The sequence below is a fragment of the Dendrobates tinctorius genome, unplaced genomic scaffold (assembly GCF_039654945.1).
Source record: "Dendrobates tinctorius isolate UK_male_01 unplaced genomic scaffold, ASM3965494v1 ptg000093l, whole genome shotgun sequence".
In the NCBI taxonomy this organism is placed as follows: domain Eukaryota; kingdom Metazoa; phylum Chordata; class Amphibia; order Anura; family Dendrobatidae; genus Dendrobates; species Dendrobates tinctorius.
In genome coordinates this window covers 10,186,422-10,212,593 of record NW_027361761.1, presented here as the reverse complement: position 1 = coordinate 10,212,593, position 26,172 = coordinate 10,186,422, and the positions used below count along the sequence as shown (strand labels likewise).

The following is a 26,172-nucleotide window of genomic DNA, read 5'->3' as shown; positions in this document are numbered from 1 at the left end:
CTGAAAGCATCCTGTGAATTATTGAGACTGCTCATGGATTTAGCAACATATATCAGCCATCAAGTTCCCTTTATGCAAAATAAGGCCTCGTTATTGTGTATGAGCGCTATCCGTGATTTTCAGGGATAGCACTCGTAGCCGTAATACTCTATGTCCGTGATTTTTCATTGACCAAGAGGTTTTCAGAAAATCACGGAGACATGTCCGATTTTGAGTCGAGAGTTGGATCAATATCTGCAAGGCAAGTCAATGGGGTCCATGAAGAAGTTGCACAGCACTCAAATAACATCTGAGTGCGTTCCGATTTTCACAGACTGTCAGAATTGAGAAGGTGAAGATTTTGTAATTTTCTATATCTCCAGGTGATGAGAAAAATCAGATGACACTTGTACCACACTCAGATTAAACTCTGATCAAACTTTGATCCGAGTCTAATCAGAAAAATAGATCTGATTTTCTCGTGCTCAAAAAAAAACCCGGACATCTGAATTATGCCTGCATTACATTAAAACCACATTTATAACGGTTTTTTTAAACTTTGCTTCTTTTGCACAATATAACCCCAGTTCATTATTGTCTTTACGGCTGTTTTTTATCTAGTGTTGTGTGTTTTGCACCTTTTTTGAATTCTGTTTTATATGCGCTCCCCTGTTTTTTTTTTTTTTTTTATTCTGCTTTTTGGGCGGAATTTACAGATTCCAGATCAGATTACCTGATTCATCAATTGCAGCTCTTAAGAAAAGCAAAATTTGGTGTTTTTCATTCTACCTCCCCACCTCCTCCCCCTGCCATGGTGTATTTTTGACTATGCCAAACTTGTGATGCAATTTTTGCAAGTTTTTGCACCAAAAGGCATAAAAATAGCTAAACACAGGAAAAAAAGCCATTGCGTGACTTTGTGCCAAATTCATGAATTATGTGCTAATTTTGATTAATTTAGTGCCAAAAATGGCAAACTAGCAGTTCAGGAAAAAAATGAAAATGAAAAAAGAACCTCAAATAATGAATGAGCAGACCATAAAACCATAGCTTACAAAAATTTACATTTTGAATCGTAATATTCTGACAGTTATAACTTTTAAGGTTTTTCCTAGCAAAGCCATGTGAGAGCTTAATTTTTGTGGGACAAGAGGATATTTTCAGTTGTATAATTTTTATTTACCTACAGGTTTTGGATTGCATTTTATTTCACTGTTTTTCTGGAAATATAATAGCATTTTGCTGAGCTTTTTACTTTTATGTTTAACACTGTTCACTGCAGGGGATAAATAATGGGACCATATTATAGATTAGGTCGTTACGGGCATAGTGATATCAAATTTGTGTCCTTTTTTTAGTATATATTTAAAAAAATAAAAAAAAAACATTTTAATTGACACATCATTGTTTCATAATTTTTTAATTGTTTATTGTGTGTTTTTTTTCTATTATTGCACATTTAATTTTTACTTTTTTTATTTAGTCTAACTTTGGAGCTTGAATATTTTATACCCTGATCACTTCTCTAAAACTATGCAATATTATGCATTGCAAAGTGTTAGACTTGTCAGTTTGACATTGCCAAAACACTTGTTACTTAGTGAACAAACCATCATAGCTGGTAGCAGGTATGGACTGGGGCTGAAATTCAGTCCTGGCATTTAAAATCACACAGGCCCATGTTGTCCCCGTCCCCATGAACCAGATGGGATATATTACTACAAGACCAATATTTCTAATGATACCCGTGGCCTGCTGTGGTCAGTGACGGATTCAGCGACTTTGTGCTCCGTCACAACTCTTAACAGTATGGGTGTCTTGAGAACACCGATTCTGTTAACAACGTAGCAGACAAGGTAGCCCATGACCAGACAGGCCCTCCTGGCATTTGCCAGGATGGCCAGTCCGGCCCTGGCTGGTAGGCCCGGAGGGCTTTCCTTGACATGTGGGTGCCATGAGATCCATTGGTCATGACTACTGCATTGCGGAGATGCCCAATGGAGTGAGAGAGGAATACTCCTCTCACAATCTTTTACATGATGCAAGTGATAATGATCATGACATTTAAAGGGTTAAACATCAAAGGGGCGATGCTTGCGCCGGCTCTGTCTATCACAGCAAGAGCTTGGCTATCAGTTGAGCGAAGCACGTGCAGGGATAATTTAAGCACAGCTCCTGTTCCTGTAAAATCACCATGAACATGAATGTATGCCAAGTTTGCGTAAGAACCTTATTGATCATGATGTCCATTACATTTACGAGGACTGCCCAAAATATTCATAATACTGTATTTACTGGTCAATTCAAAATGGAAAATTTTAGCAACTTTGGAGGATAAACCAATTACAAAATGATTGGGATGACGTAAAGTTTTACCATTTTCAGCATGTTGCTTGGGGCAGGCCTCACTTGTGCTCTTAGTTCGTTGTGTCTGTCCACAATGTATTGTTTGATGCTTTCCTGTTCACATGAATATTTTTGATAGCCATCATCCTGCAGGAGAAATCAAATAGGATCGCTAATAAACTGGAGATAAGAGGTAAGAGAGTAACATAGTAACATAGTTAGCAAGGCCGAAAAAAGACATTTGTCCAACCAGCTCAGCTTATATTCCGTTAAAATAAATCTACGTCCTTCTAAAGAACTTAATAACTATTACATACAATATTGTTATTCTCCAGGAAGACATCCAGGTGTCTCTTAAACCCCTCAACTGAGTTAGCCATCACCGCCTCCTCAGGCAAGGAATTACAGATTCTCACTGCCCTAACAGTAAAGAATCCTCTTCTATGCTGGTGGAAAAACCTTCTTTCCTCCAGACACAGAGAATGCCCCCTTGTGACCATCACCTTCCTTGGAATAAACATATCCTCAGAGAGATATTTGTATTGTGCCCTTATATACTTATACATGGTTATTAGATCGCCCCACAGTCGTCTTTTTTTTTCTAGACTAAATAATCCTAATTTTGCTAATCTCTCTGGGTATTGTAGTTCCTCCATCCCCTTTATTAATTTTGTTGCCCTCCTTTGTACTTGCCCTAGTTCCATTATATCCTTCCTGAGCACCGGTGCCCAAAACTGTACACAGTACTCCATGTGCGGTCTAACCAGAGATGTGTACAGAGGCAGTATAATGCTCTCATCATGTGTATCCAGACCTCGTTTAATGCATCCCATGAGAGAATTGAGAGCAGTATTCAAAAATCAACTTCATCTACACATCAAGTTTAATTTTGACACACTATGGTAAAGGATGGGTTCCTTTCTGGTTTTCTCACAAAAGTGTGACCGCTAGAGATCAATGACAGCTACAGTATAGCTTTATGGCTTTAAAATGTCTAAGTATATAACTTCTTATAGGTATACTGTATATAAGGATAAGCAAGATGAGTGTAATTTAATATATATTCCTACAAATCTAGAAAACAATTCAAATTTTAATCCTAAAGTCTACAAATTCTAATGCCATAAAACAACATATTAGGAGACATGACAGACTTACAGTGGGGAAAAAAAGTAGTTAGCCACCAATTGTGCAAGCTCTCCCACTTAAAAAGATGAGAGAGTCCTGTCATTGACATCATAGGTAGACCACAACTATGAGAGTCAAAATGAGAAAACAAATCCAGAAAATCACCTTGTCTGATTTGGCAAGATTTGTTTTTGCAAATTATGGATTAAGTATTTGGTCACCTAAAAACATGCAAGATTTATGGTTCTCACAGACCTATAACTTCTTCTTTGAGAGGCTCCTCTGTCCTCCACTCATTACCTGTAGTAATTTCATCTGTTTGAGCATGTTATCAGTATAAAAGACACCTGTTCTCAACCTCAGTCGCACTCCAAACTCCACTATGGTAAAGACCAAAGCACTGTTGAAGGACAGCAGAAGCAAAATTGTAGCCCTGTCCCAGGCTTGGAAGACTGAATCTGCAATAGGCAAGCAGCTTGGTGCGATGAAATCAACTGTGGGAGCAATAATAAGAAAATGGAAGACATACAAGACCACTGATAATCTCCCTCGATCTGGGGCTCCACGCAAGATCTCACCCCGTGGTTTCAAAATGATCACAAGGACAATGAGAAAAAATCCAAGAACCTAGTAAATGACCTAGTGAATTACCTGCATAGAGCTGGGACCACCGTAACAAAGCCTACCATCAGTAACACACTACACCGCCAGGGACTCAGATCGTGCAGTACCAAACATGCTTAAGCCAGCACAAGTCCGGGCCCATCTGAAGTTTGCTAGAGAGCATTTTGATTATCAAGAAGAGTATTGGGAGAATGTCATATGGTCTGATGAAAACAAAGTAGAACTGTTTGGAAGAAGCAAAACTCGTCGTGTTTGGAGGAGACAGAATGCTGAGTTGCATCCAAAGAGCACCATACCTACTGTGAAGCATGGGGGTGGCAACATCATGCTTTGGGGCTCCTTCTCTGCAAAGGGATAAGGACGACTGATCCATGTACATGAAAGAATGAATGGGGCCATGTATCGTGAGATTTTGAGTGCAAACCTCCTTCCATCAGCAAAGGCATTGAAGATGAAACATGGAAATGAAAATGGTTTAGGAGGTAAAAGTGTCCAGGAGGGATGGGAAATCTTGAAAAATGAAATTCTCAAAGCACAATTGTTATCAATTCTGAAAAGAGGGAAGAATAGGAAGCATTTAAGGAAGCCAGGATGGATGAACACAGAACTTAAGCACATGCTAAAAAGGAAGAAAAAAATGTTTATAAAATGGAAAGAGGGAGGCATATCTAAAGAAGAATATAATGCTGTCTGCAGAACCTGCAGGGCACAAATCAGATTATTTAAAGCTGACAATGAATTGAGGCTTGCAAGAGATGTCAAAAGCAATAATAAAGGATTTTGGGGATATGTCAAAAGTAAAAGAAAAGTCAAAGATGCTATAGGATTTTTACAGGATGAAAATGATGAAATGGTAAGACAGGATGTTGAGAAGGCTGAACTTTTAAATTCCTATTTTCCTCTTCGCCACGACAGCACCCACTGAGAGAGGGGATCCACCCCCGGAACAGGAAACCTACAGAGAGATAAATGGGGCGGTCCCCCTCGCTCCCTCAGTTTGGTTTCCTGTTCCTGGGAAGGAACCCGCAGAAGAGGATGCCTGGTCTGGTAGCCGCCTGCGTGCAGAATATGAGCAGCAGGGGCCCCAGGACCGGAGGCAGCGTCGGGCGGAGAGGTGTATTCCCCCCCCAGAGCTGGTGTAATGCAGGTGAGGCTGGAGGCGAAAGTGGTGCCAAAGCTCACTGGGGGCATGGCTATACTCAACCCCCCCCCCCCGAGGGGGTAGACGCATTACAAACGCCATCGGGCATACTGAGGCCACGCGCCCCCCCCCCCAGAGTGGCAGAAGGGCTTGTGCGGTGTGTGCTGAGCGGCGCTGCTGGGAGTCATACCTGCGGTAGGAGAAGGCATGGAGGGGGGCGCAGACGCGCGGTGTCACCGACCGCATTTTCATTTGCGGTGACCCAGCGCTTCAGGAGAGGCAACCCGGAAGTGAAGGAGGACTTCCGGGATCAGGCCGAAGGCAGAGACCGCGGGACAACGCCCGCGCATGCGCAGTAGGAAAAAAAAAAAAAATGGAGGACGAAAAAAAAAAAAAGAGAAAGAAGAGAAGGAGGAGCAGCTATAGCAAAGGCTTTAAAAGGAAGACACAGACACAGCGCTAGTGCGCAGTCATGTCGTCCTTAGATGACCCAGCTTCGCTCCCATTAGGTCAGCTAGTGGTATCCCCACTTGGCAGTAGACAGAGCAGTGCTACGAGGAGAACCAATAGCACCAGAAGAAGTGGCAGCTCTAGGAAGGAATCCAGTGGGCCTTCCAGGCAAGATGAGCCGTTAGAGAAGAAACGTAAGGAAAAGAAGTCGTCCCATGCCTCGCCTCAGCCTGGGTCCCGGACACCGCAGCCGGTAGTTGCTGACGAAATTCACGGGTGAGTGTTTTTTGGTCAGGTTAGATAATTGATAGCCTTCTCTTTCTGGTCCATACCCCCTTTAGGCTAAAAGAACAGAGAAGGCGAAACATAGAGAGTGTGCCTTATGTTCGCAGCCCCTCCCGGATGGCCACCCAAAGAGATTATGCCAATCATGTGTTGAGGAGGCCTTGCAGGAGGAATCCTCACGAAAGAAGGAGGATATCCGGGCAATGATAAGAGAGGAACTACGGGCCTTAGGCGGTTCCAGTAGTCTAGGGGGTCACTCCTCCGTGAGAGAAATACGTTCATCTAAAGGAGGAGTCTCGCTGGCGTCAAGGTCGCCGTCAGATACCGGAGAACTAGATTCCGATAAGTCCCAGGAATACCTTTCCTCAGAGGACGAGGATCAGACGTGCTTCCCCACGGACAGTGTCAGTAATCTTGTGAAGTCTGTCCGAAATACCATGGGGTTGCCGGAGAGTAAGGACCCCAAGACCCCTCAGGACATAATGTTTGCGGGTATTTCCCGTAAAAAGGTCCGAGCATTCCCAGTGGTCCCAGCTGTAAAAGACCTAGTTAAGAGGGAATGGGAGAAACAACGTCAGAGGACCTTCCTCCCCTTAACGTCAAAGCGTAAGTATCCCTTTGACGATGAGGAGTTAACGGCCTGGTCGAGAGCCCCCAAGGTGGATGCGGCAGTGGCCTCTACCTCCCGTAGATCCTCCTTGCCGGTGGAGGATTCGGGAACTTTGGCTGATTCTTCGGATCGTAAGACCGATACATTCCTCAAAAGATCTTGGGAAGCTTGTACGGCAGCCTTTAAGCCCGCAATAGCAGCCACGTGTACGGCAAGATCTATGTTGGTGTGACTGAACGACTTGGAGGACAATATTAAGAATGGAGTAGCTAGGAGTAGGCTTCTTTCCTCTATGCCCCTCATTAAGGGAGCAGCGGCCTTCCTCTCCGACTCCTCCGCGGACTCTCTCCGGTTGTCGGCTAGAGCGGCAGGACTGACCAATGCAGGCAGGCGGGCCTTATGGTTGAAGGGGTGGAAAGGAGACACACAAACAAAAACTAGATTGTGTGCTATGCCCTGCCAGGGTAAGTACCTGTTTGGTACGGAACTGGATGAGATTTTGACAAAAGCGGGGGAGAGGAAGAAGGGGTTCCCTAACCCGTATGTTCCGTTCAACAGGAGGGCCTACAGGAAGCTGCCGTTCGGTAAAAAGAAAGACTTTAGACCCCAGGACCGCTGGGGAAATAAGGACCCCAAGCAAAGAGGCAACCTATTCGGGAAACGTCCCTTTAGAGGAGACAGATCCCGATAAAACCGTTACACCGGTAGGTGGCAGGCTATTAAGATTCAGCTGCCAATGGATGAAGGTGACATCAAACCCGTGGGCCCTAAGTATTGTATCATCAGGCCTAAAATTAGAATTCGTTCGGTATCCACCGAACTCCTTCTTATTGACTTCTATGAAGTCCCGATCACAGCAGGAAGCACTGGAGATGGAGATTGCGGTACTGCTAACTAAACAGGTCCTAGTGGAGGTCCCAGTCGACGAAACAGGGATGGGCTTTTATTCTCCTCTATTCTTAGTCCCAAAACCAGATGGCTCTTACAGGACTATAATAAATTTAAAGAAACTTAATACCTTCCTAAGACTGAGGTCGTTTAAAATGGAGTCGATTAAATCTGCAATAAAGCTTTTGTTTCCCAGGTGTTATATGGCGGTCTTGGACCTAAAGGACGCCTACTACCATCTCCCCATATATCGAGGGCACCAGAGGTTCCTGCGGGTAGCAGTCTGGTTCAGAGGTCGGATTCAGCATTTCCAGTTTGCGGCAATGCCATTCGGGCTATCCATGGCTCCTCGGGTATTTACCAAATTAATGCTGGAAGTAATGTCGTATGTAAGGCTGAATGACACCCTAGTTGTCCCTTACTTAGACGACCTACTCATAGTGGGGAATTCTGTTTCACAGTGTGAAGCAAGAATAGCTAGGATTATCTCATCCCTACAAACACTGGGTTGGCTAATTAACTGGGAGAAGTCCAGACTAGAGCCAGTGACCTGTCAAAGGTTTTTGGGCCTGCAAGTAGACTCCGTAACTGAGGAGTGCTTTCTGCCAAACGCCAAAGTAATGGCCATAATCGACAAAGTACAGAAGGCTACAGGAGGACCCGTAATATCATTGAGACAAGGCATGTCCTTGCTGGGGTCACTGATATCGTGCATTCCAGCAGTGCAATGGGCTCAGTTCCACTCTAGAGAACTACAGTGGGCTATTCTGCAGGAGATAGATAGACTGCAGGGGTGGCTGGAAGGGAAGATGTCCCTATCGCCCGAGGTGGTTGAATCCCTAAAATGGTGGTTAATTCCTTCCAATCTATCGAAGGGAGTACAGTGGTGGGTGACTCCCTCCAAGATACTCACCACGGATGCCAGCCCCTTAGGTTGGGGAGCCCACCTAGAGGAGCACATGGTACAAGGCTTGTGGCGTGAGAATGAAATAGAGGCCTCCTCTAATGTAAAGGAGCTAACAGCGATTTTTTTTTTTTACGCGATATCTCACTTCCTCCCGCAGTTAAGAGGCACCCACGTAAAGATCCAGACAGACAATACCACCGCAGTGGCCTATATAAACCGGCAAGGAGGCACGCGGTCAATGCCACTGATGTCTATCACGGGAAAGATTCTGGATATGGCCGAGCTCCATCTTCTCTCCTTGTCAGCGCTCCATATAAGAGGAGTGGACAACTCCCGAGCAGACTATCTCAGTCGCCAGGCCCTATACCAGGGAGAGTGGGTCCTCAGCAGAGACGTCTTCGAAATGATAGCGTCAGAATGGGGCAGACCGGAGATAGACCTATTCGCAACCAGAGCCAACAGGCGCGTAAAAAGGTTTGCTTCTCTCTACAGGTCGGACAACCCAGATATTCTAGATGCCCTCCAAGCACCCTGGGCATTCCAACTAGCCTATGCCTTTCCTCCGATGGTGCTACTACCAACAGTAGTCAGGAAAATAAGACAGGAGAGGGCGAGGGTCATCTTGATAGCCCCGTTTTGGCCAAAAAGACCGTGGTTTTCATGGCTGAGAGCCATGTCGGTAACCGACCCGTGGATCCTGCCGCTGCACCAGAATCTTCTCTCGCAGGGACCCTGCTACCATCCACAGGCCAAAGCCCTGCACCTAGCGGCCTGGAATTTGAAAGGGAGCTACTGAGGCAGAAGGGTTTCTCAAAGAACCTAATCAATACCCTGCTACAAAGCAGGAAGGAGTCCACGACAAAAATATATGCTAAAGTGTGGAAGAAGTTCCTGGCCTTTCACCCAACAAAACTAGCTGGTGAAGTACCCATTACGGCCATTCTAGAGTTTCTACAAAGAGGCCGAGAGCTTAGACTCTCAGTAAGCACTCTTAAGGTCCACGTGTCAGCCCTAGGAGCCCTGTTTAACTATAACGTGGCAGCAAATAGATGGGTGACTCGGTTTATCTCGGCCTGTCAACGAACAGAACCGGTGCATGTGCCTCGACTACCAGCGTGGAACCTTACTCTAGTTTTGGATGCCTTCACTCAGGCACCGTTTGAGCCCATAAGCTCAGCATCAGTAAAGTGCCTCTCATTGAAAACGGCTATGCTGGTGGCCTTAGTATCGGCCAGGAGAGTGAGTGATCTTCACGCTTTATCAGTAGACCCACCGTTCCTGTTAACAACACGAGACAGTCTGATTTTAAAGACGGACCCGTCCTACCTGCCCAAACGGGCAACTAAATTTCATAGATCTCAAGAGATATGCCTACCTTCATTCTATGAGAACCCGTCAACACAGGACGAGGAGAGATATCACACCTTAGATGTGAAGAGAGCCGTGCTAGCCTATATAGATAGGACCAGTCCCTGGAGGCAGAGTAGGTCTCTTTTTGTCTCCTTCCAGGGCAGCAGGAAGGGGTCTGCAGTTACATCAGGCACGATATCCAGATGGATTAGAGATGCGATCACAATGGCGTATCTGACAAAAGGAGAAGACCCTCCACTGGGGATTAAGGCGCACTCTACTAGAGCCATATCATCCTCCTGGGCCGAGAGGGCGAACGTCCCAATTGAACAAATATGTAAGGCTGCAACCTGGTCTTCTCCATCTACCTTTTATAGTCACTATAGACTAGATTTGTCCTCTACCGAGGATCTAGCTTTGGGTAGATCAGTCCTTAACACGGTGTGCCCGCCCAAGTGATTATCTCTGGAAATCTCTCAGTTGGTGCTGTCGTGGCGAAGAGGAAAAACCGGATTACTTACCGGTAATACTCTTTTGTAGAGTCCACGACAGCACCCGCTCACTTCCCTCCCGTAAGAATTTATTCACACATGGGTCTCCTTGGTGGTGGAGATTATGATTTAAGTTAGATATGTGATTAAACTTAGTAAGCTTAAAACTGCATAGGGGTAAGATAGATGAATCGCCCAAGCAGTTTGACTAAAACATGTATGGCGGTTCCTCCGTTGTTCTCGGTAACACAAACTGAGGGAGCGAGGGGGACCGCCCCATTTATCTCTCTGTAGGTTTCCTGTTCCGGGGGCGGATCCCCTCTCTCAGTGGGTGCTGTCGTGGACTCTACAAAAGAGTATTACCGGTAAGTAATCCGGTTTTTGCATCTGTTTTCTCTCAGAAAGGAAACGTGACATCAACTGTTATTCACTGTCCTATTAAGGGAATAGAAGAATCCAGGATATCTATAAACAGAAAGATAGTGAGGAAACACTTAGCTAACCTAAATGAATTCAAGTCTCCAGGTCCAGATGAATTACACCCCAGAGTACTGAAGGTAATAGCAAAAGAAATTTTTGAACCCCTCTCCATAATCTTTGAAAATCATGGGAGAACAGAAGTCCCAGAAGACTGGAGAAGAGCAAATGTTCCTATCTTCAAAAAGGGGAAGAAGGTGGACCCAGGCAACTATAGGCCTGTGAGTCTGACTTCTATACCAGGAAAGATCTTTGAACAAATTATTAAACAACATGTATGTCAGTACCTGGATAAGAATGAAGTGATTAAACAGAGTCAGCATGGGTTTGCAACTAATAAGTCATGTCAGACTAACTTAATTTCCTTCTATGACAGAATCACTGATTGGGTGGACCTGGGAAATGCTGTAGATATAGTATATCTTGACTTCAGCAAAGCATTTGACAAAGTATCTCACACAATCTTTATTGAAAAAATGGCTAAGTATGGAATGGACAAGCCAACTGTTAGGTGGATTCATAACTGGCTTAGTGATCGAACCCAAAGAGTGGTCGTAAATGGCTGCACATCCAGTTGGAAGAATGTCTCAAGTGGGGTACCACAGGGCTCTGAGGCACTGTATTGTTCAACATATTTATCAATGATTTAGATGAAGGAATTGAGGGTAAACTGATTAAATTTGCTGATGACACAAAGCTAGGAGGGATACTAGAGAAGAGAGAGAGGATTCAAAAGGATATAAATAAACTGGAGAAGTGGGCAGCAACTAACAGAATGGTTTTTAACAGGGAAAAATGCAAAGTACTACATCTGGGCAATAAAAATGAAAAAGCATAGCAGAATGGGAGGAATAGGGCTAAGCAACAGCACATGTGAAAAAGACTTGGGTATACTAATAGATCACAGACTGAATATGAGTCAACAGTGTGATGCAGCAGCAAAAAAGGCAAATGCAATTCTGGGATGTATTTACAGAAGCATACAATCTACATCACGTGAAGTCATTATTGCCCTCTACCCCTCTTTGGTCAGACCTCATCTGGAATATTGTGTCCAGTTTTAGGTGCCACATTTTAAAAAAGACATCAACAAACTGGAGCAAGTTCAGAAAAGAGCGACCAGAATGGTGACTGGTCTGCAAACCATGTCCTATGAGAAACGGTTGCAGGATTTGGGAATGTTTAACTTGCAGAAGAGAAGACTGAGAGGAGACTTAATAGCTGTCTACAAATATCTAAAGGGCTGTCACATTGTAGAAGGATCATCTTTATTCTCATTTGCACAAGGAAAGACTAGAAGCAATGGGATGAAACTGAATGAGAGGAGACACAGATTAGACATAAGAAAAAACTTTTTTGACAGTTAGAGTGATCAATGAGTGGAACAGGCTGCCACGGGAGGTGGTGAGTTCTCCTTCAATAGAAGTCTTCAAACAGAGGCTGGACAGACATCTGTCTGGGATGATTTAGAGAATCCTGCTTTGAGCAGGGGGTTGGACCAGATGGCCCAGGAGGTCCCTTCCAACTCTATGATTCTATGATTCATGGATGATTCTTTCAGCATGATAATGATCCCAAGCGCACTGCCAGGGCAACAAAGGAGTGGCTTCATAAAAAGTATATGAAGGTCCTGGAGTGGCCTAGCCAATCTCCGGATCTCAACCCCATAGAAAACCTTTGGAGGGAGTTGAAAGTCTGTGTTGTCCCCAATGGGGCTCACAATCTAAATTCCTTATCAGTATGCCTTTGGAATGTGGGAGGAAACCGGAGAACCCGCAGAAAACCCACACAAACACAGGGAGAACATATAAACTCATTGCAGATGTTGTCCTTGGTGGGATTTGAACACAGGACTCCAAGGCTGCAATGCTAACTACTGAGCCGGCGTGCCACCCAAATGAGATGAACTTTTGTTAATGACCAAATACTTATTTTCCACCATAATTTGCAAAATAAATCTTGCCAAATCAGATAAGGTGATTGTCTGGATTTGTTTACTCATTTATACTAGTTGTGGCCTACCTATGATGTCAATTACAGACCGCTTTCATCTTTTTAAGTGAGAGAACTTGCACAATTGATGGCTGGCTAAATACATTTTTTCCCCGTTGTATGTCAAATTTCTGTAAGGTATGTTAAATGAGCAAAACTATAACACTAGACACAACCATGTAGACAAGAGTGTTGCAATATTGAGTTCTGCATTGAAGGGCAATTAAGTGCATCAATGACCCTTTATTTCCCAGACCCCCGAGATCATGCATTGCTTCTTCTAAAAGTCTGCTCCAATGTGTGTCATGATGGGAACATTTGGAACCCTAATAACATATTATTCAATACATAGTTAAAAGATGAAAATTACAACTTTTTTGGAATGTTTGAGTTGCTTGATGACAATTTGATAAAAGGTATTCACCATGAAGAATTACCTGACATATAGCTTGCTGAACTAATATCGTCAGACAAAGTGACAGGGGAATCACCAAATTCATCTTCAGCTGAAAAAAAATGAGAAAATCATAAATAAAACTTATAACAAAAAAGTTAAGTACAAAGAAGCTATTAAAGAAAGTGTTTATCCCCAATATATTGCAGTCATAATATTATATAGCATTGGGTACATGCAATTGTTTGTTTTGCCTTTCTACCTAGATAATGCTTCCCTTTTCTCTGCTCTATATAGAAACAAGAAGTCTCTTTTTCCTTGCATAAATCATTCCCCTCTTCAACTATTGACCCAGATGCTCCTTCCTCTCCCCTGCCAGGGACATTTGCTGTGACTCATGACTCACACAAGAAAATTGACCTCCTGTTTCTACATAGAGCTTAGAAGGATTCAGCTAGTCTGCTTAAATTACATGATGACATAGACCTAATGAAAAAAGAAATTAATTACCAGGGTAGAAAGGCAAAATGAGCAATTGTAAGTGTAAAGTGCTGTATATTATGATGATTGCACTATTTTAATAGGATAAAACTTTGACATGCTGCTGTTTTCAGATCTGACTGTGTCACGGGTGTGTCAGATGCCACAGTCGTTCTGTATCTGGCTGCAGAATGTCTCTGCGTTTGGCATTGCAGACGCCTTCTTAATCCTTCTGAATTTTGGACCCTGTGGCAACCTCCCTCTAATTGACCCCCCTGGACATGGGTGTTTATAGACTCTCAGCTTGCTACAAGGAGTCACCAATGATATTCACATTTTCCCCTGTGAAGGCTTGGAGCTATAGCAGTCGGCTTACGTTCTCTCTGGTGCTGTTGGAGGAAGTTTGGTGTTACCTCTCTGAGTCTGCTCAAGCTAACTTGCTTCCCCCTTGTTTGTCTTCCTTCTTCTCTTTAGTGTACAGTGAGAACTGACCAGTACTCATCCCCTTCCACCTAGCTCTAGTGAGATACAGGTCTTAGGCTCCTGCTCGGCGATTGGTGTGGAACCAATATAGGGGCGGTAGGGGAGGGTGCCACTGGGTCAAAAAGTCAGAAGGATTAAGAAGGTGTCTGCAATGCCAAGCGCAGAGACCTCCTGCAACCAGATGCAGAGCAACTGTCTGTAGCATCAGGATAAGCATCAATGGCATTTTCCTTTAAATGTCTTCTGAAAATTTGAAAGGTATGCCGTCATGTGAATGATGTTGTGTACACATACAATCAGTTCTTATCGCTGCTGCATTTTGAACCCATCATGACCAGGCTATATTCCTGTTTTTCGTTTTTTGCTCCCCTTTTTCCAAGAGCCATACAATTTTTTTTTTTATTTTTCCATCCACATAACTGTATGAGGGCTTTATTGTTGTGGGACGAGTTGTACTTTTGAATGAAACCATTCACTTTATCATGTGATGAACTGGAAAGCAGGAGAAAAATAAAAATGCGTTGAAATTGCAAAAAACAGAGGCAATTTCACAATTTTTTGAATTCATTATTAAGCATTTTCACTATATTGTAAAACTGACCTGGCAATATAATTGTCCAGGAGAGTATGAGTGCAAAGATGTCAAACAAGTGTAGATTTTTTTTTATTTAACTAGTAAAAATTTGTGGGAAAATATGTAAAAAAAATTATTTTGATTGTAAAGTTTTCAATTTTTGGGATATGTAGCTATGTAATGATGGCTTACTTTTTTGAGTACGGAGCTGACATTTTTACTAATACCATTTTGGGATAGATACAATATTTTGATCTCTTCTTGTTGCATTTTATTGCAGTGTTGCTGCGGATTGTTCTTTGTACTTTATAGTCCCCTTAGGGGACTTGAAACTGCAATCATCTGTTGTGCTATGTATAGGAAAAATCAACAGCTACTATGAATGCCAGCTACACACTGGCATTCAAAGCATTTAACATGTTAACAGCCACAGGCTCTGCTCCAACCGCACTTCATAGCGGCAGATAGTGGCTGGATATTTAAGCCACCATCTGCCAGGAAAAGATATGGATCGGCTGGCGAGTCCGCATCAAAGGCAGGGACAGGACATATTACTGTAACTGTATGTCATACGTCTAAAAGGGGTTAAAGGCTTTTGTGACAAAAATAGTTTTAGAGAAACATGTATAAAAAAAATGACAAATGAAAATAAGGAAATAAAAAGGACAAATTTAATGAAAAAAAAAAATAAAACTCAAAACCTACTATTACCCCAAAATATAATTCTAGCCCCACTGGATTTTTGTTTGAAACATTTTTTGACTGAATGAAACTGAAATTAAAAAGATATAAAAAGAGTCTAACGCTTTATCTGTAATTCAAAGGAAGCTACAAAAGAAGTAAAAAGAGAATAATTAAAAAGCAGTAAATGATTTAATAAATAAAATAAAAATATGAAATAATCACTAAACAATAGTAATAATTTTGCTGCTTAATATTTATTAGATTTACTGTCACTTTCGTATCTATTCTGGAAATCTGGTATATATTCCTCCACAGGACTGCTCCAGAAAAAAAAACCATAACTCTAGTCTTCACTTCTTCAACATCTGTTTATTGGATTAGAAATAGGATACACATGTAATCCCCCTGATTAACCTCCAAAAAATCTTTTAAACCAAGCGTTGTTCTTCTCTATTAGTCAACGACATGCTCTGATTACCTGCTGACGGCCATGATATTTAGACACAAAACATGAGCCAAGTTCTGCTACACAGGTAAAAACTGTACATGGAACGATAGATGGATAGATTAGAGGAAAGAGTTAAAAATATTAACTCTTGTACTTACCTCTCCTAGGTTCTGTCCCACTGACAAGTCCTCCCAACTGGCCCCTCTTTGGCCTTCTGGATCTTGTCTCTCCTTGTACTGCCATTGATTAGGGCCCCCCAAGATCTCGTGGGAAGGGACATAAGTCATTAATATAATTTATGTGTGTGTTGTGCATGAGCAAGGTCAGCCACCACGGAAACTTGCAGCCCTCACTTTTGTAGGCCATTACCAATGGAGTCAATGGCAGAACCAGAAGAGAGAAAACCTATGGGTGGCTGAAGAGGTGATTAGAAAACCAATCAGCAATGGACAAATATATGCAGGGGTGAGAATAGGTGAGTATATGAAGGTATTTTGAGCATCTTCTTGCTAGTCCATTCACACATACAGTAATTTATTGATGTGAATCAAATGCCACCCCCTCCCGGGAACTGAACGAATCTGCCATACTTGAATTTCAGGAAATTAGCTCAACTCTATTCTCTATGAAAATGTAAGACCATATATGTTACTATAGGCTGAATTCTAGAAGAAGAAAAAATGTCAAATATTGCAGATGGTGACCTTAACAAAGATTTTGACAGACATTTTCGAAGGTTGTTGTTTGTTCTTTTATTTTAATTGCAAAATATTAAATGTACATTATGTTTTGTATATATGATTCATATAGCTACATTTATATACAGTATACATGTGTGGCGCCCCTGAGGGTTCAGTCGCCACAGAGATACTGCACCTCCTCCTGAGGTGTAGTGCCCCACCATCCAGGTAAGGTGGGAACTCCGAACCACGCTCCAACACCTGCATCCCTCACCACAAAGTAGTGTAGCAAAGCCACATTGTGGCTCCCTGCTTGGAGTGTAGCAGAGCACCTTTGGTGGTTCCCTGCTTGGAACACGAAACGTGCTGGGAGGAGGGTGGAGTTTAGAATACATAAAAGAGCGGGAAGGTTTAGGATTTCAGGCAGTCAGTCAGTGAGAGTGAAAAGGAGAAGATCCCTGAGAGAGGGATGGAGGAAGGAGTGCTGCAGCTGCCTCAGTGATCTGAACCAGCTGGCACAGGAAAGGAAAGAAGGAGAAAGACATTGAACAGAAACCTGATCTTTCATAAGAAGGAAAGACTAGTACGGAATGTAGGAGTAAAAGGGAACAGAGGACATGGGTTAGGAGAGAACCCTGCCAAGAAGTTCTAAGCGCAAGGCTGGGGCCCGGTCCCCGAGGTTGTATGGACACTTATGGTCCTGCAGCAGACACCGGAGGAGTAGTGGGATGTAAATGCACTACTCCCACCTAAGACTTGGGGGCACAACAGCAACTTGGATAGTGAGCCGGCACTCAGGAGTAAGGAGTCCTCGAAGTAGGCTACAGCTGTCTGCCGTACAAGTAGAGCTCATAGGAACATCTGTCAGGAGGAACTCGAGTGTAACTCAGTACTAGGAGTACTTCACATAAAGGCGCTATAGAGGAGACGTTCAGAAAGGCACATGTTGGCGGAGTGTTGGAAGGGAGCATCCTATCTTGCCTGGAGGTTGACTGAGCCCCTGACCCGGAGGACATGGGACAGAGGCAGGCACCAGTGTGTACTACAGACTGTGAGTAAAGCTTTGGAACTACATGCCCCGGTGTCCTCCACTTATTCCCGCACCAATACACTCCGCACCGCTACATCTGGGTACCAGCTTCTACGCTGCCTGCGTCTCCCCTCCATTACTACATCCACACTGCCCTGGGACTACAGCTCCACCTGTGGGGAGCTTCACCATCTCGGCTGCAACACACCACCAGTCCCAGAGGATCTGCATGTAGCGTCGGCCTAACATCTCACTTGCCGAACACCACAGGTGGCGTCACGAACTATTCATAAACTCTATTTCATTGTTCATTCATCCCCTTTTGCCATGGAGCCCCAGGGCCACGGACTGGGTCACAGCTTCCGTGACAACTCCCATTGAGATCAACGGGCCCGGTACCGAGTACCCCGCGAGCCCTGGCAGGCGCTCCATTCTGGCGTCACAAACAGGATGACGAGACCCAATGCCATCGGGTTCTATGTGCCTAAGATTTGTTGGGCTTAAAACTTTTGAGAATGTGCAGAAGACCCAATTTAGTGGACTGTGAAATGAATACTAAAAATGGCCGACAGCCTGGAGAAGAAGGGCGTGATAATATGGGTGGTCCTAAGAAAAGAGCGCGGACTGTCCTGGGCCTCCCCTGTCTAAACTTCTATGCGACAGCAACTTGGCCCACCACACGAGGGGTTCGTATACTGGCTTGGTATGGAGGAGTTGGAAGAAGACGCCGCCCCCAGAAGGTGGAGCGGAAGCCAGTGGCGGGAAGGAAGCCGAGACAGGAAGGAGAACGCCATGATGGAAGAGGAGGGGAGGAGGCCTGCGGAGCGCGGGGAGGTTGAGCTGGATCTCCCTGGCGCCATGGCTGAAGGCTCGGACCCTGCTTCTAGGCTGAATCGCCGGCAGCTGGAGGAGGAGATTGCCCGGCTGACCCAATGTTTGCAGCTGAGGCAGGAGGCCTTGTGGAGGCTGAACTGGCAGCGCGCCGCGGAGGGGCCTACACCTGCGGTACCCGCACCAGTGGTACCCATCGCTGTTGCAGCGGAGCTTCCCCAGGCAGATTCCACGGAGCCTGCAGCCACTGCCACACCACTGGCAGCATCCGGAGCCCCTTCGCTGCCGCCGCCACTGGAGGAATTGTATGAGGCCCTGGGAGCCGAAGCGGAGGAAGAGGAGCTCCCGCCCGGACCTGACGCGGCTGCGCTGGTCCCACCAGAGACCCCTGCGGGCCCGGAGCCACCATCCGCTTCACCGCAGCCTGCTGCCACCGGTCAGCTCCAACCTGCACCGGAGCAGAACCCACACCGCCAGGAGGCTCCAGGTATGTTTAATGTCCCTGCACCAGGGAAGGCCTTGGGGTGTACCGCGGTCGCAGCACCTGGCCAGGTCGTGCTAGATCTGGTCTGGGAACGGGATACCAGCCCTCGAGTGGAAACACCAGAACCCCTGATAGTGGTGCGGCGGTACAAAACTAGCCTGGATCTGTCTCAGGAGGAACGGGAGGACGATGAGAACTGGGCTAGCTGCCAAGCGACTATCCGGCAACTGGCAGCTGAACACCGAGACAGAGAGCAGCGAAGGTTAGCTGTGCTGAGCCCTGATTTGGACCGGAAGGAGCAGGTCCGTGCCAGTCATTACGGTCCCCGGGACTCGGCAGGTTGGGGACACGTCCTAAATGTAAATCATGAAAGGGGGTTCGGCTTCATCCATGACCTAGCCGAATCTCCAACCTGTTTTTCAACCGGAGAGATGTAGATCCCCACTTGAGAAAAGGGCACCCCGCCAGAAACCTACATCCGGGAGATCATGTAACGTTCACCAGACATGAAGTATTGGGAGGCTGGTATGCAATGAATATCAGACGGGTCCCGGAGGATCTCATCAAGACCTACAGGCAGAAACCGCCCACTGCCCCCATGTGCCAAGCTGGAGCCGTACCAGTCCCACAGCCAAAAGTACAGAAAGCCGCAAGTTTTACCCCACTGGAGGAAGAGTACCTGAGGACTGCCAATGCGTTTCTCTCATCTGGTAGCAGTTCCCAACCATCAGCTTCCAGAACCCCAGGAGGGGGCAACCACTAGTTAAGACGCTTCTTCACTTAAATTCTCGTTACCCAGGAGGGTATTTGCACAGTTGTGCTTTGTTTCCTGTTTTTGTACCAGTTTTCTATTTTTGGCTATCATGTTCTAGTTTTGTTTTCCCAGAGTTGCCCAGTTTTGTTGGCAGCCTTCACACTTGAACTGTGGAGATCATGAACGTTGAATGATCCGGAACTGAAAATTGTATATAGTTTGCACCTCTTTAGGTGCTCTCTCTTGGTTTTACATAGGACTCTCTTCATAAAAGAAGACCTACCTCATCATAGGGACATTTCCAGACACGTTGGCCGGACCAGTGTCTACTCTTGCACTTAATGATAATGCATAATGTTATTCTCTGAATAGAAACTAGAAAGTATTAGTATATAATGAAAATCCTAATGACAGATTTTATGGAAGCATATTGAGAAAGAGACATAGCGAATGTTTTACAGAACTTTGAATAAAGATGTTGAGGATGTGAATATGGAATTGAAATTACAGGTGACGAACCAGGTATCCACGGTTGTCATCCTAAGTCTAGAAGAGACAGTAGAAAGTAGAAAATGTGAAAGTTAACGGAAAGGAGATGTGTTGCTAGAAAATGTGAAGTGATATTGACAATTTAGACAGTTAATTTGTTTGTAATGTTCAAGAAACCGTGCCTCCTGCATTAGGAAGTTTAGTATAAAACATGTTTATTCAGCATTACAAAATTTTGTATGTTCCTGTATTGCTTGTTTCTGTTTAACTTGCAGCCCGCGGACGTGCTGTGTTTAACGGGGGGAATGTGGTGCCCCTGAGGGTTCAGTCGCCACAGGGGAACTGCACCTCCTCCTGAGGTGTAGTGTCCCACCATCCAGGTAAGATGGGAACTCCTAACCACACTCCAACACCTGCACCCCTCACCACAAAATAGTGTAGAAAAGCCACATTGCGGCTCCCTGCTTGGAGTGTAGCAGAGCACCTTTGGTGGTTCCCTGCTTGGAACACGAAACGTGCTGGGAGGCGGGTGGAGTTTAGAATACATAAAAGAGCGGGAAGGTTTAGGATTTCAGGCAGTCAGTCAGTGAGAGTGAGAAGGAGAAGATCCCTGAGAGAGGGATGGAGGAAGGAGTTCTGCAGCTGCCTCAGTGATCTGAGCCAGCTGGCACAGGAAAGGAAAGAAGGAGAAAGACATTGAACAGAAACCTGATCTTCCATAAGAAGGAAAGACTAGTACGGAATGTAGGAGTAAAAGGGAACAGAGGATGTGGGTTAGGAGAGAACCCTGCCAAGAAGTTCTAAGCGCAAGGCCGGGGCACGGTCCCCGAGGTTGTATGGACACTTATGGTCCTGCAGCAGACACTGGAGGAGTAGTGGGCTGTAAATTCACTACTCCCACCTAAGACTTGGGGGCACAACAGCAACTTGGATAGTGAGCCGGGAATCAGGAGTAAGGAGTCCCCGAAGCAGGCTACAGCTGTCTGCCGTACAAGTAGAGTTCATAGGAACATCTGTCAGGAGGAACTCCAGTGTAACTCAGTACTAGGAGTACTTCACTTAAAGGTGCTATAGAGGAGACGTTCAGAAAGGCACATGTTGGCGGAGTGTTGGAAGGGAGCATCCTATCTTGCCTGGAGGTTGACTGAGCCCCTGACCTGGAGGACACGGGACAGAGGCAGGCACCAGTGTGTACTACAGACTGTGAGTAAAGCTTTGGAACTACATGCCCCGGTGTCCTCCACTTATTCCCGCACCAATACACTCCGCACCGCTACATCTGGGTACCAGCTTCCACGCTGCCTGCGTCTCCCCTCCATTACTACATCCACACTGCACTGAGACTACAGCTCCACCTGTGGGGAGCTTCACCATCTCGGCTGCAACACACCACCAGTCCCAGAGGATCTGCATGTAGCGTCGGCCTAACATCTCACTTGCCGAACACCACAGGTGGCGTCACGAACTAGTCATAAACTCTATTTCATTGTTCATTCTTCCCCTTTTGCCATGGAGCCCCAGGGCCACGGACCGGGTCACAGCTTCTGTGACAACTCCCACTGAGATCAATGGGCCCGGTACCGAGTACCGCGCTAGCCCTGGCGGGCGCTCCAAATGCATACAAGAAGAACACTGAGTTAGTGCCACAAGATCTTGAAAATCAAAGCAAGAAGAGACTCACTAGAGAAATGTGCATTGGGGACTGCTGACACAGTGTGCACTGCTGTCAGCCATGGGTAACTAATATACTACTTTTTCATTATCTATATGTCCGGTACTTGATCCATTTTACCGCTTGCTTGACATATGTAGACACCCTGGGGCAGAATTGATACTGCCAAACAATGAGTCATTTGTATGCCATTGTGTTACAGTTGTGGCCAAAAGTATTGACACCCCTGCAATTCTGCCAGATAATACTCAGTTTCTTCCTGAAAATGATTGCAAACACAAATTCTTTGGTATTATTATCTTCATTTAATTTGTCTTAAATGAAAAAACACAAAAGAGAATGAAGCAAAAAGCAAAACATTGATCATTTCACACAAAACTCCAAAAATGGGCCAGACAAAAGTATTGGCACCCTCAGCCTAATACTTGGTTGCACAACCTTTAGCCAAAATAACTGCGACCAGCCACTTCCGGTAACCATCAATGAGTTTCTTACAATGCTCTGCTGGAATTTTAGACCATTTTTCTTTGGCAAACTGCTCCAGGTCCCTGATATTTGAAGGGTGCCTTCTCCAAACTGCCATTTTTTGATCTCTCCGCAGGTGTTCTATGGGATTCAGGTCTGGACTCATTGCTGGCCACCTTAGAAGTCTCCAGTGCTTTCTCTCAAACCATTTTCTAGTGCTTTTTGAAGTGTGTTTTGGGTCATTGTCCTGCTTGAAGACCCATGACCTCTGAGGGAGACCCAGCTTTCTCACACTGGGCCCTACATTATGCTGCAATATTTGTTGGTAGTCTTCAGACTTCATAATGCCATACACACGGTCAATCAGTCCAGTGCCAGAGGCAGCAAAGCAACCCCAAAACATCAGGGAACCTCCGCCATGTTTGACTGTAGGGACCGTGTTCTTTTCTTTGAATGCCTCTTTTTTTCTCCTGTAAACTCTATGTTGATGCCTTTGCCCAAAAACCTCTACTTTTGTCACATCTGACCAGAGAACATTCTTCCAAAACGTTTTAGGCTTTTTCAGGTAAGTTTTGGCAAACTCCAGCCTGTCTTTTTTATGTCTCGGGGTAAGAAGTGGGGTCTTCCTGGGTCTCCTACCATACAGTCCCTTTTCATTCAGACGCCGACGGATAGTACGGGTTGACACTGTTGTACCCTCGGACTGCAGGGCAGCTTGAACTTGTTTGGATGTTAGTCAAGGTTCTTTATCCAACATCCGCACAATCTTGCGTTGAAATCTCTTGTCAATTTTTCTTTTCCGTCCACATCTAGGGAGGTTAGCCACAGTGCCATGGGCTTTAAACTTCTTGATTACACTGCGCACGGTAGACACAGGAACATTCAGGTCTTTGGAGGTGGACTTGTAGCCTTGGGATTGCTCATGCTTCCTCACAATTTGGTTTCTCAAGTCCTCAGACAGTTCTTTGGTCTTCTTTCTTTTCTCCATGCTCAATGTGGTACACACAAGGACACAGGACAGAGGTTGAGTCAACTTTAATCCATGTCAACTGGCTGCAAGTGTGATTTAGTTATTGCCAACACCTGTTAGGTGCCACAGGTAAGTTACAGGTGCTGTTAATTACACAAATTAGAGAAGCATCACATGATTTTTCGAACAGTGCCAATACTTTTGTCCACCCTCTTTTTTATGTTTGGTGTGGAATTATATCCAATTTGGCTTTAGGACAATTCTTTTTGTGTTTTTTCATTTAAGACAAATTAAATGAAGATAATAATACCAAAGAATTTGTGTTTGCAATCATTTTCAGGAAGAAACTGAGTATTATCTGACAGAATTGCAGGGGTGTCAATACTTTTGGCCACAACTGTATGTACTGGTTGAACTCTGCTACACTGTGGCCACAGTGTGAAACTAACCCTTGGAAACTTACAGTGCATTTTGGCTTAAGACATACATACTAGGGATACAATCCAGCAATGGATACACTTTTCCAGGGCGGACACCTACAAACATCATAAATATATATTTAACATCGGTCCATACCCATTGCATCTTTCATCAGAACCACTGACCGCTCAATCTCTTCTGGGTTACTGTCACTAATTTTTGTCCTCATCTATACTTTATGCCCAATTTTTCTGTGTATTTTATATGTGCGTGTAATTTTCAAATAAAACCTGCGTTGATTTTCAAGAACTTGTGGCACTAACTCTGTGTTCTTCTTGAATGCATAATTCATAGAGTTGCAACTAGATATATATTGGGCAGAAATTTGCATACTTATGCATATATTCGCAACTGAGCGAAACGGGTCGGTCAAATTCATAAGTCGCCAACTTTCGCTGAGTCGGGTTTCATGAAATTAAACCCGACCATAGCGTGAGGTCGGCCACGAGGTTGGCGACCAGAGCGCCAAAGTCGCGTTTCAAATGATGCTTCCAGCGCCCTTTTTCAGCCAATGATGGAGGATGCACACTGTGGGCAACGCGATGACATGGGCAGCGGTCACCATCATCTTTGAGAAGGGCATGCAAATGATTGGCTTGCATTGTATGGCGTCACAGGGGCTATAAAAGGGCTTGCACGCCGACCGCCATCTTTCTTCTGCCGATATTAGCATTAGGGAGAGGTTGCAGCTGCTGATTCAGAATAAGGGAGAGCGTTAGTCAGGGAAGAAGAACAAAAAAACTGCTTCTGCTGTTAGCGATTTCCACTGTACAACACAACAGTTTGTGTGCAGTGACAGGGGAGGCTATTTTTTTGTGCATCAGCTCTGTTGGTTATTAGGCTGCCTTATAAGGCTCCCTGATAGCTGCACTGCTGTTTGCACACAACTGTGCAAACTGCTTTTTTAAAAGCAAAAATACTTTTCTTCCTCTTTTCTGCACAGTTACCAAACGTTAATTTTTCCACACTTTTGTGTGCAGTAGTCATGCTTATTAGGCTGCCTGCGTCCATACTTGGACTGAGAGCATCATTGTCAGCCTCCTAAAATCTCTAGGGAGCTTCCAATTTTCCCCAATACTTAATACACACCTTGTGTCATGATCCAGGATGGAGTTTGTCTTTGGCCCGTCCTGGTCAGACAGGGGTTAATTGTTTGTGCCTCTCTCTGGCAGAGGGCTGCTATTTAATGCTCACTCGACCTAGGTCCGGTGTCAGTTATTCTCCTGCCCTCGGCTGAGTTAGCTGACCTTGTGCGTACGTGTGCCTTGTGACTGTGATACTTTATGCTTGTTTTGGCCCGGGTCTGTCCCTGTTACGAGTTCTGCCTGTTCCTTTGGTACTGCTCTGCTATTCCCGTGTATGACTCTCTTGCCTTGGACCTGATTACTCTCTGACTGCCTCCCTTGTACCGCGTTGCTATCTCTGTGTATGACTCATTGCTTCCGCTCTGACTATTCTCTGCTTGCTCCTCCGGTATCTCTGCCCGCTCTGTGTATGACCCCCCCCCGCTTGTCTGACCTGAGTTCCCCTAATCTTCACTCCAGGATTCCTGTAATAGAATCCTACAGTCATCTACTGCAGCAGGATGCTAAGCCACGCCCTCTGTGGTCACATGATCGTAGGTTTTGGTACTCTATACTACCTTTAGTGTCGCAGGTCCTGTACTCAGAACTTTCACTACAGTATTGGACCCCGTGCTCTCCCATAGTGTGGGTAAGTCACCCTGCTCTGCGTGGCAGTTTGCCGATGCTGACAGGGTCCTGACATTAGAGTCCTGACACCTTCTACTTTGTCATACACCTGCCAATTTCAGCCTGTTAAATTGAGGTGTAATCTATAGTGGGCCTGAGATAATAGTTCAGCCTCCCAAAATCTCTAAGGAGCTTCCAATTCTCCCCAATAATATATACACACCTTGTACACTTTGTCATACACCAGCCAATTTCAGCCTGTTACTTTGAGGTGTAATCTATAGTGGGTCTGAGATAATAGTTCAGCCTCTAGGGAGATTCAAATTCTCCCCAATACTATATACACCGTGTACCTTATTTTACGGTACCATATAGCTGGTGGTATTTTGGGTACATTTTTCCAAAAATGGGGAAGCATGGTGGAAGAGGCCATGCAAGTGGGCTGGGGTTGCCAGCTGGTACTGATGGTGGTGGGGGTGGAGGTGCATCTGCTGGTAGTGGCAAAAGCACAATAGCAGCTAAGGCAGGAGGTGTTGAGCCTGCGTCATCATCTGGCTCCACATGGCCTCAAAGGCTCCCTTTTCTGGGAGTAGGTAAACCACTTTTAAAGCTGGAGCATCAGGAACTGGTTTTGGCTTACATTGCCGAAACAGACTCCAGCAAATATGCCCTCCTCTTCTAAAGTTTCAAAAAATGCAAGCACTGAGTCGTCAAGTGCTGGCTCCTGGTCAGGAAGAACCCCTTTCCTTGTGTCCTTCACCTCCACCAAACGTGAATGATGCAGCAGGCCACACTTCACATTAGTCCATGAAGCGCTTTCCCACATACCATGCCTGGGTTATCAAGTCAAATCGTGAATTCCCCAGTCCAACATGAATCTGACATCGAGTGTGGG

The 26,172-nt window shown here is 45.0% G+C and overlaps 1 protein-coding gene across 1 annotated transcript in view; it reads right to left on the bottom strand.

Moving 5' to 3' along the window:
• Positions 1-15,974, bottom strand: part of LOC141098645 (serotriflin-like) — a 46,644-nt gene extending 30,670 nt beyond the window's left edge. Inside the window, exons 1-4 of the mRNA XM_073586617.1 lie at positions 15,890-15,974; positions 15,762-15,823; positions 13,106-13,174; positions 2,356-2,472 (exon numbers count right to left, since the gene is read on the bottom strand). Of these exons, the coding sequence (XP_073442718.1) occupies positions 2,356-2,472; positions 13,106-13,174; positions 15,762-15,823; positions 15,890-15,974 (333 nt within the window). The remainder of the gene's footprint in view (positions 1-2,355; positions 2,473-13,105; positions 13,175-15,761; positions 15,824-15,889) is intronic.
• Between the last annotated feature and the right edge of the window lie 10,198 nt (positions 15,975-26,172).